At 32.6% G+C, this 18,124-nt stretch overlaps 1 protein-coding gene across 3 annotated transcripts in view; it reads right to left on the bottom strand.

Moving 5' to 3' along the window:
* Positions 1-8,614: 8,614 nt before the first annotated feature.
* Positions 8,615-18,124, bottom strand: part of LOC115965445 (serine/threonine-protein kinase ATM) — a 57,687-nt gene continuing 48,177 nt past the window's right edge. For 2 of the 3 annotated variants that reach the window (XM_031084670.1, XM_031084671.1), the window contains exons 63-79: positions 18,015-18,104; positions 17,875-17,937; positions 17,486-17,626; positions 17,329-17,385; positions 17,121-17,180; positions 15,882-15,976; positions 15,445-15,553; positions 14,195-14,284; positions 13,078-13,157; positions 12,910-12,988; positions 11,824-11,870; positions 11,616-11,715; positions 10,887-11,018; positions 10,631-10,765; positions 10,478-10,543; positions 9,346-9,489; positions 8,615-8,900 (exon numbers count right to left, since the gene is read on the bottom strand). In XM_031084670.1, coding sequence (XP_030940530.1) covers positions 8,823-8,900; positions 9,346-9,489; positions 10,478-10,543; positions 10,631-10,765; positions 10,887-11,018; positions 11,616-11,715; positions 11,824-11,870; positions 12,910-12,988; positions 13,078-13,157; positions 14,195-14,284; positions 15,445-15,553; positions 15,882-15,976; positions 17,121-17,180; positions 17,329-17,385; positions 17,486-17,626; positions 17,875-17,937; positions 18,015-18,104 — 1,566 coding nt within the window. In that variant the 3' untranslated portion in view covers positions 8,615-8,822. Of the gene's footprint in view, positions 8,901-9,345; positions 9,490-10,477; positions 10,544-10,630; positions 10,766-10,886; positions 11,019-11,615; positions 11,716-11,823; positions 11,871-12,909; positions 12,989-13,077; positions 13,158-14,194; positions 14,285-15,444; positions 15,554-15,881; positions 15,977-16,972; positions 17,051-17,120; positions 17,181-17,328; positions 17,386-17,485; positions 17,627-17,874; positions 17,938-18,014; positions 18,105-18,124 lie in introns of those variants that run through there. The other variant, XM_031084672.1, reaches the window with a different exon arrangement.

The raw sequence follows: 18,124 nt of genomic DNA, 5'->3' as shown, positions 1-18,124 counted from the left end.
GAGAAGAAAAAAATAGAGAGAAAAAGAGAAAATTGTGATAGATACGCGGTCAGAAAGAGTAAGTGAATAGAAAATGAGTTTTATTTTTTTTATTTTTTTAAAGTTATATATCTAAGTGTTGTAATTTTTATTTATTATAGTAAAATTATTCAAAATTTGTTTCGTAATTTTTATTTCAAAGAGAAAGGATTTTTACGTAAATTTTTGTGTTCTTGTATGGTTATGCTTTAATTGTGCTTACTAATATTCACAGTTATATAGAATTTTTTCCAACACTATGGTCTTCTTGGTCCGTTTCAGATTCTTAATTTCATATTTAGATTCCATAATACATTAACCTTTGATTCTTAAAAAAAGAAAAGAAAAAAATATTCCATAATACATATACGAGATCGGATATCAAAATACTTATCGATAATGGGCTGGAATACACCAATTTTACAGCACGTCAGATGATTCTCATAAGTAGGGAACCAAGCAATGTTATTAAATTATAAAATTCTTGACGTGCACGTGTTTTATTATTCTTATTTGTTTAAAGGTGACACAAACTATCACAAAATATGGCTTTTTGTATTTCTAAAGGAAATTACTTAAAACTTAAAACCATTTTACTTCCTTCTTTCTTGTACGCACGTGTTAATTTCTCAAAATATATATATACATTGGAAAAATTGTATGGAGTGAATAAGAAATTGATATTTTCTATGTTTACTTGAAGATGTTATTATAAGTGGTGAAAATTCTTGAGTCCTACATTGGAAATAATAGAAAATATGAGCTTTGGACTAGATATTGGGTTGGACTTTAAACATGTGTGGACTAGGCCTACTTATCCAATTAATAATAATATTTTATTATTGAGTCAGTTAGTCTGGACACAGCAGTTATCATTGAAACATAATACATGTTTAGTAACGTATAAGTTTTATAGTCCCTCATTCATGAAAATGACTTTTTAGAAAAAACTTTCAACGTGAGAATAATTTTTGTTCATTTATTTTGTGTCAAAGAGAGAGAAAGAGGCGTTGAGTAGTTCGCAGAGCACGACCTTGTGTGCTTCATTTTCATACTGTAGATCATTTTATCTTGGGCGACAGACGTCTATGAGTCTCAAAGCAGCACAGTAATTGTGTGAGGGGCCGAACCTGCTTTAAGGATATTGTGTAAAACACAATCTCCTTAAAACGACTTTTCAGAAAAGTTTCATAGTCCCTCATTCATGAAAACGACTTTTTAGTAAAAACTCTCAGTGTGAGAATAATTTTTGTTCATTCATTTTGTGTCAAAGAGAGAGAAAGAGTCATTGAGTAGTTCGCAAAGCACGACCTTGTGTGCCTCATTTTCGTGCTGTAGATCATTTTATCTTAGGAGCCAGACGTTCATAAGTCTCAAAGCATCACAGTAATTGTGTGAGGGGCGAAATCTGCTTTAGGAGATTGTGTAAAACATAAGACTTAATCTCAATTGTTCATCCTTTCACGCATTTGGTCTATGAGTCTTTAATTATTTACAGATTTCTATTTATATTTATTCAGTATTTATTTATTACTTTTGCCTATCACATCTATTTGTATTATTGCTTATTCTTAGATCTGTTTATTATTCCTTTTGCTTTATCACAAAGTAAATTGTTGAAATATATCCAACAAAATATATATATATATATATTTATATATTTATCCAAATGCATACGCAATTGCCAAAAAAGAAAATAAAAACCCAAAATTTTGGACTTTTATAGTTTTGAGCTTATTTTAGTGGGTTTGCACAAAAAATAAATAAAAAGAAAATTTCTCATGATACTTTTAACAAATAAGCAATCAATAAAGTGCATTCAAATTTATTAGTTTCAAAAGCCTTGCTTTTTATAAGTATCAACAAATTTGTGTGCTTTTAGGAAATCGACGTAAAACTAATCTAAACACTTTGTAAGATAAACATATTGTTCACTTTGAAACATAATAATTGGTATTAATATATAGCTTTAAAATGAAAGTCATTATAATATCATATTTTTATGAATTTTTAGGCGTGAACAATAACTAAGATTTCAAATTATGACTCTCGAACTTTTTAAATAAATAACATGGTAAAACTACATAATTGCATTTCACCCCAAAGGTGTGGTAGTAGAGTCATGGAGAATCTGTGTGTGATGCCTGAGAGGGGCAGCTACTACTAAGCAAAGTCAGAACAAAGTTGTGGACTCGACTATAGTTTGCCTTGGAGAGAAAGATAATAATCATCTTTGTTTTATATAAAGTACAGTAACATGAAAATTTTTAAAACTTTTATTGCAATTATTGTCATGATTTATTATATATAATTTGTGCATAATAAAAATAGTGTTAATCGTATTTACACATGAAATCGATATTACTTTGAGTTACTAAATCAGCAAATTGTAGGAAAAAAAATAAAGTCTTGAATGTTGCTTTTTATATATATTCAATAATTTTTTTTTTCATATATGATGCATATTTATTTAATAAGTATTAATAAATAAAGAATCAATTAGAGATCGATTGTGTAGAAAATGATATATCTAATTTAGTTAGAATTTGTTTATAGAAAATCAAATCAAATTTAATTAATTTAAAAAAAAAATTCTATTTGCTTTAAAAATTATGGTGGTTTTAATTAATTTAAACTAATATATCAAACCTTGATTCTTATTTACTTAATTTTAAATATCAGATTATTTCCTCAATAACTTTTAATTGCTTTAATAGGAGTACATATTGACACGATTGGTGCCACATAAACATCGTAATTAATAAACTTCTTTAATGATTATTTTTGTTATGTTCCAAACACCAAATTAAAAATATTTTATTTCTCAAAAAAAAATTAAAAATATTTCTTATAATGATGATTTGAGAAAATACAATATTTTAAAAGCAAAGTTGTGACAAAGTTGTGAAAAAGTTTATAATGCCAAACTTACTCTTCTATATCCATGCACATCTTTTTCTTCTCTTTATATTATTCATTATTATATTTGATTCTTCTTCTTTTTAAATATTATTTTTTATTTTTACTTAATAAGGAAATTCCTGATATTCTTACTATACGTGGACTGATAGTCGATAGACACTAAAATTATTGTAATTTTTTTTTTTTCAAAAAAAAAGATGGTGATTGAAATAAATACAGCTAAAAACAGGCAGCAAGAATTTTGGAGAAGATAACTGCTAGGCCTATGGGCTTCTTGGTCTGTTTCAGATTCTGAATTTCATATTTAGATTCCATATACGGAGATCAGAATCCATATCAAATTATTCAGCCGAAAAAAAGAATCCATATCAAATTATTATCGATAATGGGCTGGAATACACCAATTTTACTGCACGTCAGATGATTCTCTTAACTATGGAACCAAGCAATGTTATTAAATTATAAAACTCTTGACTTGCACGTGTTTTATTATCCTTATTTGTTTAAAGGTGACAGAAAATATGACCTTTTGTATTTCTAAAGCAAATTACTTAAAACTTAAAACCACTTTACTTCCTTCTTTCTTGCATGTACGGGTTAGTTTCTCAAAAAAAAAAAAAAAAAAAAAATTTGATAAACCCAAAATTTTGGACTTTTATAGTTTTGAGCTTATTTTAGTGGGCTTACACAAAAAAAATAAAAAATAAAAGAAAATTTTCTCACAATACTTTTAACAAATAAGCAAACAATAAAACGCATTCAAATTTATTAGTTTCAAAGGCCTTGCTTTTTATAAGTATCAACAAATTTGTGCGCTTTCAGGAAATTGACATAAAACTAATCTAAGCAGTACTGTAAGATAAACATATTGTTCACTTTGAAACATAATAATTGGTATTAACTATTAAGATATAGCTTTAAAATGAAAGTTGTGGGTCCGAGAGGTCTGCAATCCGGCCCAAACTCTATCTGGGCCCAGGGCCTATGCCGAGGAGGTATCTTGCCGATGACGAATGATCAATGGCCGGGGTAGCAAGGGGAACGGCTGAGAACTTACCCTGTTCTCGGCATTCCAGAGTTTCAATGGGAAGACCAACATCATGGTAGAGGCAATCCCCAAACAGCCCCCTCAAGGGGATGTGAACGGAATGGGGCCCATAGGGAAACAGGATGTGAAATTGGACCAAGGAAAATGCGTCCCCTCTTCAGTAAATGCACCTGCCAATACCCAGAACTGATTAATGAGAAAAGACGTTTGGACGGTGTAAACTTCGATCCATGCAACTAATAGAAAGTTAGACGGGACAGTTGATGGGATGGATACAGAAATAAGCTCCTGCTTGACCTACAAGTGGAGGGTCAGGATCAATCAAGACGGACTATATAATAAAAAGAAAGGTGCACCAACCAGGAGGCTGGGAAAAATGGCCAAAAACCAGAGCCTCCCAGCCCACCTCCAGGAGAAAGACTCCATGGGTGAAGATAACCTAGACACGCACGAATACCACAAAAAACCCACCGCCTGGCGATCAAGTCCTAGCCTTTTAAACCCACGCTTTACAAATGATATTGTTTGGGCCTTTTTACGTGGCGCGAATCCGATACTGTTACGGTCCGTCGCGAATCGTGTCCTTACAAAAGTCATTATAATATCATATTTTTATGAATTTTTAGGCGTGAACAATAACTAAGATTTCAAATTATGACTCTCAAACTTTTTAAATAAATAACATGGAAAAACTACATAATTGCATTTCACCCGAAAGGTGTGGTAGAGTCATGGAGAATCTGTGGGTGATGCCTCAGTGGGGCAGCTACTGCTAAGCTAAGTCAGAAACTATGTGGACTATACTATATATAGTTTGCCTTGGAGAGAAAGATAATAGCCATCTTTGTTTTATATAAACTACAGGAAACATGAAATTTTTTAAAACTTTTATTGCAATCATTGTCATGATTTATTATATATAATTTGTGCATAATAAAAATAGTATTAGTTGTCCTATCAAAAAAAAAAAAAAATAGTGTTAGTTGTAGCTACATATGTAACGACTTGTTCAAAATCACAACTTATCACATCAACAAATTGTAGGGGGAAAAAAGTATTCAACATTGCTGTCTTATATATATTTTAAAAAAATTTCGTGCATGATATACATTTATTTAATAAGTATTAATAAATAAAGAGTCAAATATAGATTGTGTAGAAAAGTATATACCTAATTTGGTTAGAATTTGTTTATAGAAAATCAAATCAAATTTAATTAATTTTAAAAAAAATTCTATTTGCTTTAAAAATTATGGTGGTTTTAATTAATTTAAACTACTATATCAAACCTTGATTCTAGTTTATTTAATTTTAAAGATCAGCTTAGTTCCTCAATAACTTTTAATTGCTTTAGTAGAAGTTCATATTGACACGATTGGTGCCACATAAACATCATAATTAATAAACTTCTTTAATTGTTTTTTTTTTTTTTATATTTTCTAAACACCAAATTAAAAATATATCTTATAATGATGATTTGAGAAAATACAACCTTTTAAAAGAAAATGTGAGAAACATAAGAAGACGTTAACAAAAGTTTAAAGGTTTTCATTATATATATATATATATATATATATATATTATAGAAAATGTGAGCTTTCAAAAACTTATGTGCCAACATTAGAAGAAGTTATCGAAAGTTAAAGACTTTTGTTTTAAGTATATTTATAGAAAATGTGAGCTTTCAAAAACTTATGTACCAACATTAGAAGAAGTTAACAAAAAATTTAAAGCTTTCATTTTTTAATTTTTAATACATCATAAGTGAAGTAGGAGATTTGAACTGAATACAACTATTAGAATCACTAAAAAGTTGAGCTTAGGTAAAAGAACTCAAGTGAGGTTTTTTCTAGACAAACAAGGGGCAAGAATATCCTCTGGTATATTGCAGAAGAATACTCATTATAGTAAGGGAAGAAAAAAAGAAAGGAATATATATATATATATATATATATGGTTCATATCTTCGTTATTGAAATAATTATAAATTTCTTGGCTGCTACGATAAGGAATGAGAATTGATGTGTGAAGTATCTGTTATTCTCATGTCAATATCAGCGGTAGGATCACGTATATCATTCCACACTGCATTCTTTTATTATACGATACCGATTGATGATGGTCAATAATAAGGAAAATAGTAAAAGAAAACAAAAGAAAATGAAGGAAGCAAATTGTCATTTGAGAAATCATGACAACATATGATGTACAATGCTTTTATCCAGATTCCCACTATATATTCTATTGCTAGAAGAGACTGCAAGAACCTTGAAGTGAAAGAATGGTGATCCTTAACAAAATAAAGGATCAATTTGTAAATGACACATGTCTAAGGATAAATAAAATAATTATAAAAAAAAGAAATAAAAGAGAAAATCAAAGATTTGTTTTAAAGTTATGGCTCAGTGAATTAAAGAGTAGTGTGAGCATATTTAATGGCTCATATTGTCTAATTTAGTTTGTTCTTTATAGCTAGGTATATAGCATTTTGCATGGATGCAAAGGCATGTGCCCATTATCATTTAGATATTGAAAAAAGTTCGTAGCCATTAATTATTAGTCATTAGGCCATTGTCCTTTGATCACAGATGCAAAGGCATGTGGCCATTAACCTTTAGAGATTGAGAAAAAAAGCATGTGGCCGTTATCAATGCTTGTATAATAGAAAAAAGTACTACATTTTATTTAATTAAATCTAAAATTTACTCACATCAAGTCATATAAAATTGTGTAAAAATGCATAGTTGTCATAGTAACGTTTTAAATTTATACTAGTATTATTTATTTGCATTTAGTTTTTTATTCTTTCTTTATGTATCCCGAGGATGAAAGAAAATAACGGATGGTAGTTGTTATTATGAAGAAATAAAAACAATTAATAAAAAACAAGAAAAATTGATGTTTAAATGAAATGCAGTGTAAAATATACAATCTTATGTAAGATATTTTGAAAAATGAGTAAGTAAAATAATAATAAAAAGTAACCTTTTATGCTAAAATAGAGAAAAAATTTTGCATGAACGAATGGGAATGCTTTTAGTTATTAACCATTAGTCTTTTTGCAAGAGTCCTTGACCATGTACTCCATAGTCTCTCATGAAAGCAAGGGTGAGAAAAATGCTAACTACAAGTAGAGACAACTACAACTACAACAATAAATTTTGGCCATATACTTGTAAAAGACAACTCTACTAGAGAGGCAACAATACAAAGGACATGTACAGGAAGCACTATACGCGTGAGTACTATTTTTTTGTCAAGACTTTGTGCATGAGCACCAAATGTATGAACATGAAGTAATATATTTTTCTAATAGGAAAACAAATTCCTACCGTTACAAAAGGATGATGGACACAAGAAAAACACACTCTCTCCCTTTTGCTACAATGGTTTGCACATCTAATAATGTCTTTATCCATTTTCTTATTCTCTAATTTTTTTCCCTCTTTTCACTTTACTCTTTTGTAAGTATATACACTACTATAACAATTTTCAAAACAATAGTGGATCATTAACCTATGATTTTCTCCCTCTCCAAATATAGAGGATTTCCGCGTAAAATAATCTATGTTTTATTTTCCTTTACATTTGTATTTTCTCATTATCAAGCACTAAAATTTAGCTGCCATGTAAATTTCATGTGGTAATTTAATGCCTGACTCATCTAAAAATAATTCCACACAATCATGTACACCCAACAAGCTTTAACATAACTCCGGATTGTTGGAACTTGGAAGAGCTTAAGTTGCTGCATTAATATCCCACATCCATATAGTGAACTCTAGAAAAAATTAGAATTCTTATGGAACATGAAAGGAGATAATGCCCTATTTTCAATTTTTTGTTGGATTTTACATTTTCTACTCTAAGTCTAAGGTGGTCGTCTATTAAAAGGGCAAGATTTTAAAGCAATGAATACAAGCCACACCCTATGTTAAATATTACAGGAATACCATAGATACTATGATTCCCTTTCTTTTTTAAATTCTCATTGGGATTGTCTATTCAGTATTCACAAGGCGTAAAGTTTTAAAATAGTGGAGTAGATAACGCAAGAAGTGGTAGAATTCGAAATTCAAAAATTGCTGATCACACGTGCGGAGGTGATGTTTCTGAAGCCCAAATGTGTCAAGCAGCAGATAGGGGACTGGGGAGGCAGATGGGACGGCTTGGAAAAAGGTGATCAACTTTTGAGGATATGGGGTTTAGCCAACGTGATGATATGACAGCACATGGCTCAGAAACTTGCACCGATGCGGGTGTTGAGAAAGAAGTGAATGATGGTTTTTCTAAAGTGAGCTTCCCACTCTATGAGGCCGAAAATTCTCATGAAGTTACTAGCCCAAACAAGCCCAAGAAGGAGTATCAAGCTGGTGTCACGGTAGAGGAACACAAACCGGCCCATGAGGCTTGCATTAGAATGTCATTGTACTGGTGACTTAATTTTTGAATCATGCTAGTGTCAAGAAAATCAAGCATAATCCCAGATGATGAGAATTGAGACAGATAGGACAGCAAAGTTATATTGCACCACCACGAGTTTGGTGCCTTTTTCCGTTCTAGTTAGGGCAGCAACGAGGCAGAGAATTAAATCATCCCAGTGAACCCCTAGTCCTGATCAGAATATTTACCACAAAAATAAGCTGATGATAATTTTAAACTATACGCTGCTTCTGTACAGGTTATTTGTTCAGGTATCTCGTTATATATACACCAATTTACAACCATTACAAGGAATCGGATCACAAAAGAAAATCGCCTCAACAATATTCTGCAAAATGAAAAGCCGCCTGTACAAAATTGACTGCCGTTTGGCTGAAGAAAACAGATTTTATCACAACCAAGCTCCCCATCCAGGAAACATATGACACAAACGTTCAGGATCAATTGCATCTTGTATTAGTTGTTGAACCTACAAAGGAATATTCAGATTGATTTTACATCAGATATGCTACCACATATTAAAATACCAATCTCATCCTTTGCACAAATTATGGCCACCAACCCAAAAAAATTGCAAAAGTTTCCTTGCCTGAATAGAGCGGATTAATTTTGCTACTAAATAAACTTCCTAAAATCTCATATTCCACTTTTGGCTACTAACCAAAATTATAGCCCCAAGTACTAGAAAAGGAAATTGCAAGGTTTCTGAAGTTCTGTTTCGAAGTCCAATCAGCTGCTTCTAACTTAGGTTACTCAGCCTTGTTATATCCAGGTTGACTAAACCTTCAACAAGACATTTTTGTTTTTTTTTTTCTTTTCAACATATTCTTTTCAGTGTAAACACCAGCAAATACTGCAAAACATAGAAGCCACATATTTGCATATGGGAATATGCATTAATATTGGAAAATTACCTGCCCACGTACACTTCGCATTTCACCTTCTTCATATCCATCTAGTTTTTGTTTGACACGCATCAGTGCACGTGTAGCATCCTTGTTCCCTTCACATTCATCTTGTGAGTCTTCCAAGATTGTCTCTATATCGTCATCAGTTTCCTATTGAGGAGAAAAAAAGAAAATGTTGCATGACCAATTGTGTATAGCATGCTCAACATATAGACGTGTTGGGGCAATTATACGTTTAGAAATATATAATTGAGAAGAAGATAAAGAGAATAGAGAGAAAACATGAGAGTTTACATGGTTAAGGCCTTATGGCTTACATCCGCGGGACAAGAGACCAAAGGGCTACATTTTCTCATATACTTTTCTTGATAGTACATTGCAATGAAATTCATATTTATAATGGAATTTACACACAAAAGTCAATGATAATTTAAATTTTGAATTGGATATTGATTGTCCCAAGATTTTCTCTGCAATCAATGTCTTGATTTGCTCCACTTTCATAGAAAATAAATTTTATTTTCTAACAGTAATGCAACCAATCCCAACCAAAGAGTCACAGCTAACTAAAAAGTAGTCATCAAGTAAATTGCACCAGGGACAAATCTGGGTACTAAAAAACACAACAAAGAACACCATGTGGCATTTTAGCGGGGGAAAAAAGCCCTTGTAATGATCACATCTTCATTGAATTGTATTATAATTTTTAAAGTCATTTTCTAAGCTTTTTTTTTTTGGGTGCCAAAATACAATATGTGATCCAGATGGAAGGATTTTTTGTGCTAGATAGATTTTTATTACAGCTTATGTGATTTTTTGTTTTTTGTTTTTACCCCTAATGAATCATTAAGGGGCCAAATTGAAACAACTTTTAAAGTTCACGATTTTATTTGAAACTTCTTAAAATCCAGTAATTTATTTTGAAACAACCCCCAAACTATAAGAAGAATAATGTAATTTACCCTTTTGTTTATTTCAAGTCATTAATATTCCAATATCATTATTGTTATAACCAGTCTTTCACAAGCTTCAACAAAATTTCAAAAAAACCTTTGTCCCTTTCCCTCTTTATTTTCCAGAGGCAAATTAGTCCTGGACCCAATATATATGCATATGATCAGAAAAATTTCTGAAATACCTTTTGACGCTGCAAAGCCTTCAGAGGAGATAATGCCCACTTATACAGGGGATCATGAATAAAAACCTGAAAAGAATTCCCATCGGCTATCAAGGATTTAAGAAATTGCAACTTTGATTCACTATTGAAAGAAACTGGCAACAATAGTTATACTTCAACAATGGTCAGCAATGCTTCTTTATTTGCCCGCATAACAGAAAGTGTTTCCTCACAACATCTCCTGAAAACCCCTTCCACTCCAGTGACACCCATGCCATCAATTATGTCTCTTGTGAGCCTGAATGGAACCTGCCAAAGTTGGCATATTATGAGTTAAGAAATGAAAAATAAGGAGACCATATAAAATGGTGACGAAGTAAACAGAGGAAAAGGAAAAAAGAAATCTTCATAAGGACTGGGAAAAACAAACCCGCTCTGGCGTCTTTAGCATCAACCCTTGTTCAAAGGCAACACCAAGATCTATGTGAACAACTTCAGCAGTCGCTTGATCAATTAAAATATTCATGGAATGTCGATCCCCAAGACCAACAATATAACCAACCTGAATATGGAGCAAGTTTGTTGGCATTTAATACAGTTGCAAGATAAGACGATAATCACACCGCATATGTACAATTTGGCTGACTTCAATAGAAAGAGATCTTTTTCCAGAGGGAAAGAGTTAAAAGTAGGATTTGGATTTTGCCTCAAAGGATGAAATTCCGCTGTTTGGTTAGTTAAGGAACTTGGGGTGCAAGAGTTACAGTTATCAGAGAGAACCATATCCACATTGGTTTGGTTGTATAATCAGAAATGTCCATGGCAAAACTGTTTTGGCAGCCATATGTTGGCACAAATTAGCAGGCGATGCCATTGAATAAGAATAAGAAAAAGACATGCAAGATAAGCTTTTAGGAAAATTCATCCATCTTTCACCTGCTTCTGTTACAAGTACATGCATGTATTCATCTCACCACTAAAATAGAAGGAAAAAACAATCTAATAGACTTCCAAGTATTATATAACCATATTAAATATATTAGAGGGGAAAAGATTGCGATGAAAATGCAAACTTGGATTCCATAACAGATAGAAACCATGATCATCTCAATAAATAATGGACAACATCAATATCATAGCCAGGGTAGAACAAACTGACCATGGAACTAGCAGCCACACTTCGTGTGTAAGCAAGCCTCTTCTCAAACCAGTCAGCTGGTTGTAAAAATCTCTCCAAGAAAAAGTAATGCATGACAGGCCTGCATGTGGTGTCACAAAAAAAAGAAAAAGTTGTCCAGTTGATTTTTTTTCTTTGTGGTTTTGTTTTTAATTTTAAACGATATTTTCTACTCAGACAAAGGATTAACCTGAAATTCTCAGAGACTGCATGAAATGCTTTGCGCTTGTCCTTTTCCTATCAAAAAGACCAAAACACTTAAAGGTGAAAAAAAAATATTTTAAAAGAGCAAATGATAGAGTAATTTCAATCTACTTTCCCAATTCACTAACGCTACTTTCAAATTATCATGGTAAGGTGTTGAATTGTTTACTCTGGCAACAGAATATTTCACAAGAAGTAAAGTTCAAACGAAGGGTGTTCTCATACATGCTTTTGGTATAAGGTTCTTCTTTAATTATTGCATAATTACCAGAGTTTTAAAAGCATTCGTTAAACTGGTCTGTAAGAATAAGCACTGCACTAATATTAAGGAATGCTGAGCCATGCATGAATAAAAGTTTAAAGATTATGGTCAGACTTTTTGGTAGTGAGCCTTGTATTTACCCATCCTTTAAAAGAAAGAACAAGGGCTCAAAATGATATTACAATCCTTTCCCAAAAAATCTCCCACCGGAGAATTGAATCTTGGCAAGGCCATTGACCCTTTCAGAAAATGTCATAATATCAATACATCAAAGCATTTATCTGAGAATAAAGATGCATAAAATAATCACTATTATTATAATTATTCTAAAGCAGTGCTATTAATTTTTCTTTACTTAAAATTCCCATTGGCTGTTATTCTCCAAAAGTCATTTTATCATCAATAGTGAATGTTTGCACTTGAAACAACACTTTTATACCAATGTTAGCCAGACACTCAATTAATAAACACAACAACTTTTCACAAATTATACCAAATGCTCAACTGATTTTTCAAAATCACTTTTTCATTTAGCAATTATTGAAATAGCCGATTTTTCAAAAAAGCCTGTTTTCAAATAGCCATACCAAATGAACACCAAGCCTGTTCTCCTGTGTTCTTTGTTTGAATCTTTTATAATAATAGGGGGTATCTATTAATTCATTAGTAGTAATGGATCTTTTATATTTCCATTTGCAATTCTGGAGACTTGTATTTTAGAGTCCTCTTATTAATAAAATTCATTATCACTTAAAAAAAAAAAAAAAAGCAGTTATTATTACCTAAAAAGTACAGAAGTATGGTACTTACATTTGTCATATGCTCTCGGCATCTAAGAAATGACCAGTCTCCTAATCCGTACCGACCATGAGCACCTCCATTTCTGGTACTGCAATTTGAAGAATGTGATATTAACATATAAAGACCAGATATACCGAGGCAACACTAAAAGACCAGACCTGTTGGAATTTAACTGACCTCCCAATAAGATATTCCCCAAGGGGAAGGGTGCCATCAACCCATTCAAGAACACCGGCACTCGGAGTAAAAGGAACCACCTATTTAATGTAAGAGATGCAAATTTCCAAACTTCATGAGCACCATAATTATTAACAATGAACATTAAAGTTCTATGCACATATGTATGTAACAATTAAGCAATAACTGCAATCTTTTTATACACAAGATTCCATTTACCCCAAGATCAGTAAAGGGTCAAGACTACTAGAGTAATGTCCAACTATGGGTCAAGTTCTTCAAAAGTTGGATATCCAGTACATGTACAGAAAAATTGTCCCATTGTAGAAAGAATACAAATTACTAGAACCAAGAAAAATGATACAGCCCAAAGAAGTTTATGTCAAGAGTACATATGCGTGAGGGATAAAATTGCAATCAGTATAATTTCCCACATATAAATAAGGTGTATGCTTGTGTTAAGGTAAAGTAATTAACCCAAACACAAGTTCCAAGACTTAATATGACATTGCCCTAAAAAAACATGTTGGCTGCCAACAATCAGGCAGTGAATCCCGTTGCTTCTAATCATGTGTTTCATGAGCAGACCTTGAGAAAGAGTGGAAAGAGGTGTAATTGCTACTCCACATCTCTACAGGAGCTCAAGTCCCTAATATATTTACTAAACCTTTGTGCAATACACATTTTGGATTTGTTATGTTAGGTAACAAGCTGGGATTATATAATATTTGTCCCAGTTTGGGGGTGTTATGAGAATGTATATGTGAAGGGTAAAATAGTAATATTCTAATGTCAATATAATTACACACATGTAAATAAGATGCATATGTGTTACAGTAAATTAACTAACCCAAACACAATTCCAAGGGTTAACAGTTGAAAAGGATTTTTAATTATTGACCAGGTCAAAGAGTTAAATCAAAAGAAAGATGGAAGAATAATATCATCCACTTATCAACAATCAATTGTTTCCAGATGGAAATCCAAAGCAATTTTCTTTCGTGCTAAAGTTTGAACAGAACTGACTTTTCATTTTCACCAAAACTTTCATCTATAAGAAAATCCATCAAATTTAATCTCAACCGTGTCTTTTGTTATATTTGAAAGGAGAAGATACCTTGTATGTACGCACACCCAATCTTCTTTTCCATGTATCCCGATGGTTCTGTAAAAAGGTGTTAACTAAACCAAAAAATTGTTCCATAACCTGTAAATGATTTAGAGATATACCATCAGGGTGATGAGACATAAAACATGCATCCTGTATTCCTAAAAAATAAGTTATTCCAGCATTCTTAAATATATATATATATATATATATATCAAAAGTATTTCCACAGGGAGAGAGACAAGAAAATGTATTTTAAAACTAAGGTGAAACTATTACAGAGGAAGTGCTACGTTTATCATAATCATATGTATACATAGACCCAATCCCAACAAAAAGCAGCAAGTATGCTGATTTTAAAATGTGCCAATTATTTTTTTGATAAATAAGTGAAACTTTAATAAACCTGAATGAGAAAAAAACACCAAACAGTAAACAGGACATATACTGTAACGGATAATCAAACAAAATTTCAATAATCTAGAAAATCCAGCATACTAGAGAATGAATGACCACTTAGTGCAGCCATCCAAGCATACAAGGTACGTAACAAACTCAGTTTCACACTTGCCAACGAATGTTCCAAGTCTTCGAATGTCCTGTTATCCCATTCCTTCCAGATAATCAGCGTGATGCATAGAGGGATAGCATTCCAAATAACTCCTATACAATTCCTAGAATCCCGCCAATTCCAACACACCAACAGCTCCACCACCTTTTTAGGCATAACCCATTGCACCCCAAACAAGCAGACAACAAATGACCATATCTCTCTAGCCATAAGACAATGAAACAGCAGATGATCCACAGACACCCCATCTTGCTTACAAATACAACACCAGTCAACAAAAAGAATCCTCCGTCTTCTCAAATTATCATAGTAAGGATTTTCCCTAAAGCAGCAGTCCAAACAAAGAAAGCCACACCTTAGAAGGAGCTTTAACCCCCCAAATTCTCTTCCATGGGTATAGGCTCGCACTCCTTGTGTAACACTTTATAGAAATATTTTACCTCAAGACAAGGAAGAAGAACTTGGCAGGTGGTTGATGCAGAACAATAAATTCATACTCATTTACGTAATGCCAATATCAGCTATAGAAGTAGCAAGGACTGAATTTGGATCAATTATTGCCAAGCATGGTCACATGGAGTTTATGCTTCCCATTCAAATTGATTGAAAACTTATCGCATATTTTCCCAATGTTTAAATGTTAACAGAGTAAAAAAAATGATGAAGAGTGTGTAGTTAAAATTCTTACAGCATCTTGTCGCAGATCATCATTTCCAGATTTTGCAAGCTGTCGATATCTGCGACCATCAGAACCTAGGCATTCTACCACTTTTGGAGCATTAATACCATTCATTACCCTGCATGTCTCATCATATATATTAGATTATTAGCATCACATCAAGTACTGCTATTATAGTGAGGAAAAAATTGCAATTTACACCCACTTAATTAGCACAAAAATCATTTAGTCCTTAAAGATTGAAGTTGGTCATAGAAAATCATTTTAGTCCTTAAAGGACTAAAATGATTTTTGGGTAAAGCTACTGGACAAAATGACCAACTTCAAACTTAAAGGACTAAAATGATTTTTGGAAAAAGTTGGCAGGTCTAAATTACATTTTTGTCACAAATAAATAAATAAATAAATAAATTGGTATGAAACTGATTTATCTGGCTAATACATACATTACAGAATCCACTAAACCTTTGAAGTAAGGAAAAGAGCCTTCATGATACTGACAGCTACGATCAACTGGAAAGGTAGCTGTCACTACTGGTACCTGAAGATCCAACACAAATGCAAAACTTCTAAGGTTTTTACTACTTTAAGTGTGGGACTAAGGAAAGAAAAGTAATGCAAGATCAATGACACAATGTTGCATCAATAAGCCAAATAAGAAGCAAATATTGAACACATCATCAAGCATAAGTCTCAAGAGTCACAAAAATCACTCACAAACTCTCTGATGAATTTGCATAAATGTATAGGCTATTTCAGGTTCCAAGAATTACCAAAAAAAAAAAGTCTTCCTTTTCTTTTGGGAGGGTGGGGGGTTGATAAAAATGAAATTGTTAGGGTTCCATCCAAAATAGGCACCTTTTACACATGAGGCATGTGATCCCCAACATTTCATTTTAGTCCATACCGTAGAGTGAAAATGTAATATTGAAAAGTTTGTGGGACTAAATTCTGATAGGGCCAAACCACAAGGAGGAAAATTGAAATTTATCCTCTTGGGAAACTGAGGGACATTTTTAGCTTTGAAACAGAAGTGTTGCAACAAAATGAAAACTTTGAACTGAACTGCATTACATCGTAGACATCCAACAATCATGTAATGCTGCTGTGGCTGTGAAATATATGATTGATATAGGAAAGCCCTTGGCATGAGATACTTGAGAATGAATTGAAAGAGTAGATATTGATATAGTCCAATGTACAAAGTGAGAATGAAGGCATGCATGCCCAACCAACCAAACATCTGAAATCTGTCTCATTTGATCATTTGGGGAAAACTGTAGGTGACCATCACTTGGCAAGCATCTGTCTAATGTATATACAAAGCAGGCCAAGGGCATGTATAAGAGAGTAATTGCCTGCCTGTAAATGTGGTTGTGGATATATGTGGAGGGGTTTGCATTGCATCTTGTGGGTGCTTGTGTCAAAGGCGTGTATTTAATGAAACGAAAAAAAAGAGCACCTAGAAATCAGATAGTAGAATTGCTAACATGGCACAGTTAGAGAGAGACAAATAAAAGGATCTAGCTGACCACAAACCTATCTTGTTTTTTGTCTAAAAGCTCGACTTCAACTTCACATTACCATTCTCTCTCATCACGGAAACTATCTTGGGCTAATAGTGCATCATCAAATCAATATAAAACACAAAAATCCCAAACTAGAGATGATAGTTTTGTACTTACAAGTTCTAGCTGTCGAAGACTACGTATTTCTCTTGGTAGTGTCATCCTCTTATTGGTATCCTGTTGACAAAACATGTTAGTTAGGTGCCAACAAAACAAATTCTCAGCTTTCACATTAGGAACACAATATTGAGTTTTTAACTTCCATAATTAAGAATGAAATAAATGGAAGAGAACAAATTCTGAAATTAGAACCTATTTGACTAACCTCTCTCCTCGTTTCTAGTTCTGCAAGTTTGATATAGATCTCTACCATTTGTTTCATCTATACAGAGAGAGAGAGAGAGAGGGAATAATATAAGATTTTACAGAAGACTGGAATCTTACAAAGGTATATTTATAGAAGTTAAACATATGGAAGTTACTTGTACTATAATAGCTCCATGATATGATGATAACTCCTTTAATAGATTTTCTGCTGCAATTTTTTTATCCAAATCTACCACGAATGAGTTTCTGCTACGCTGTTTGTCCTTAATACGGTCACCATTTGCCAGAGCTAGAAGCTAGTAACACAGAGAGAAGTAAAACATTAAAATATGAAAAGGGTGCAAAAGGCCACATTTACAATACCTCCAGTCAAACATGCAAAAGTGCATATTAATATATCATTGATAAGGTGAAGGTTCAAGTTTTGCACTATACTTATCAGTTGCAATTCCATACAGAAGTAATCCAAAGGCAAATTACGCGGATGAAAACCATAAGCCATATAATATGCTTCAGACCAGCAAAAGGAGTGGATCTTATATACCTGAAAGATTGTGTGGTATGGATGGTCAATGGCCATTTTCTTCACCAGAGAAACCAAAGCAAACTGCATTGTCCAACAATCCTGGTTAAAAACGAACACCCAACTCTATAAAGTATAAAAATATCACCTCAGTTTCAAACCTGAAAATTATGTGGCCCCGAAGTGTCCTTTGAGCTACCCATTCTTGATGCAATTTGGTAAGCAAGTGGTATGAATTTGTAAGACTGAACCTATATTTATATATATATAA

This window comes from Quercus lobata, chromosome 10 (genome assembly GCF_001633185.2).
Source record: "Quercus lobata isolate SW786 chromosome 10, ValleyOak3.0 Primary Assembly, whole genome shotgun sequence".
NCBI classification, from domain to species: Eukaryota; Viridiplantae; Streptophyta; class Magnoliopsida; order Fagales; family Fagaceae; genus Quercus; species Quercus lobata.
Note: the sequence above shows the minus strand (reverse complement) of the source record. Positions and strands in the feature narration are given on the sequence as shown.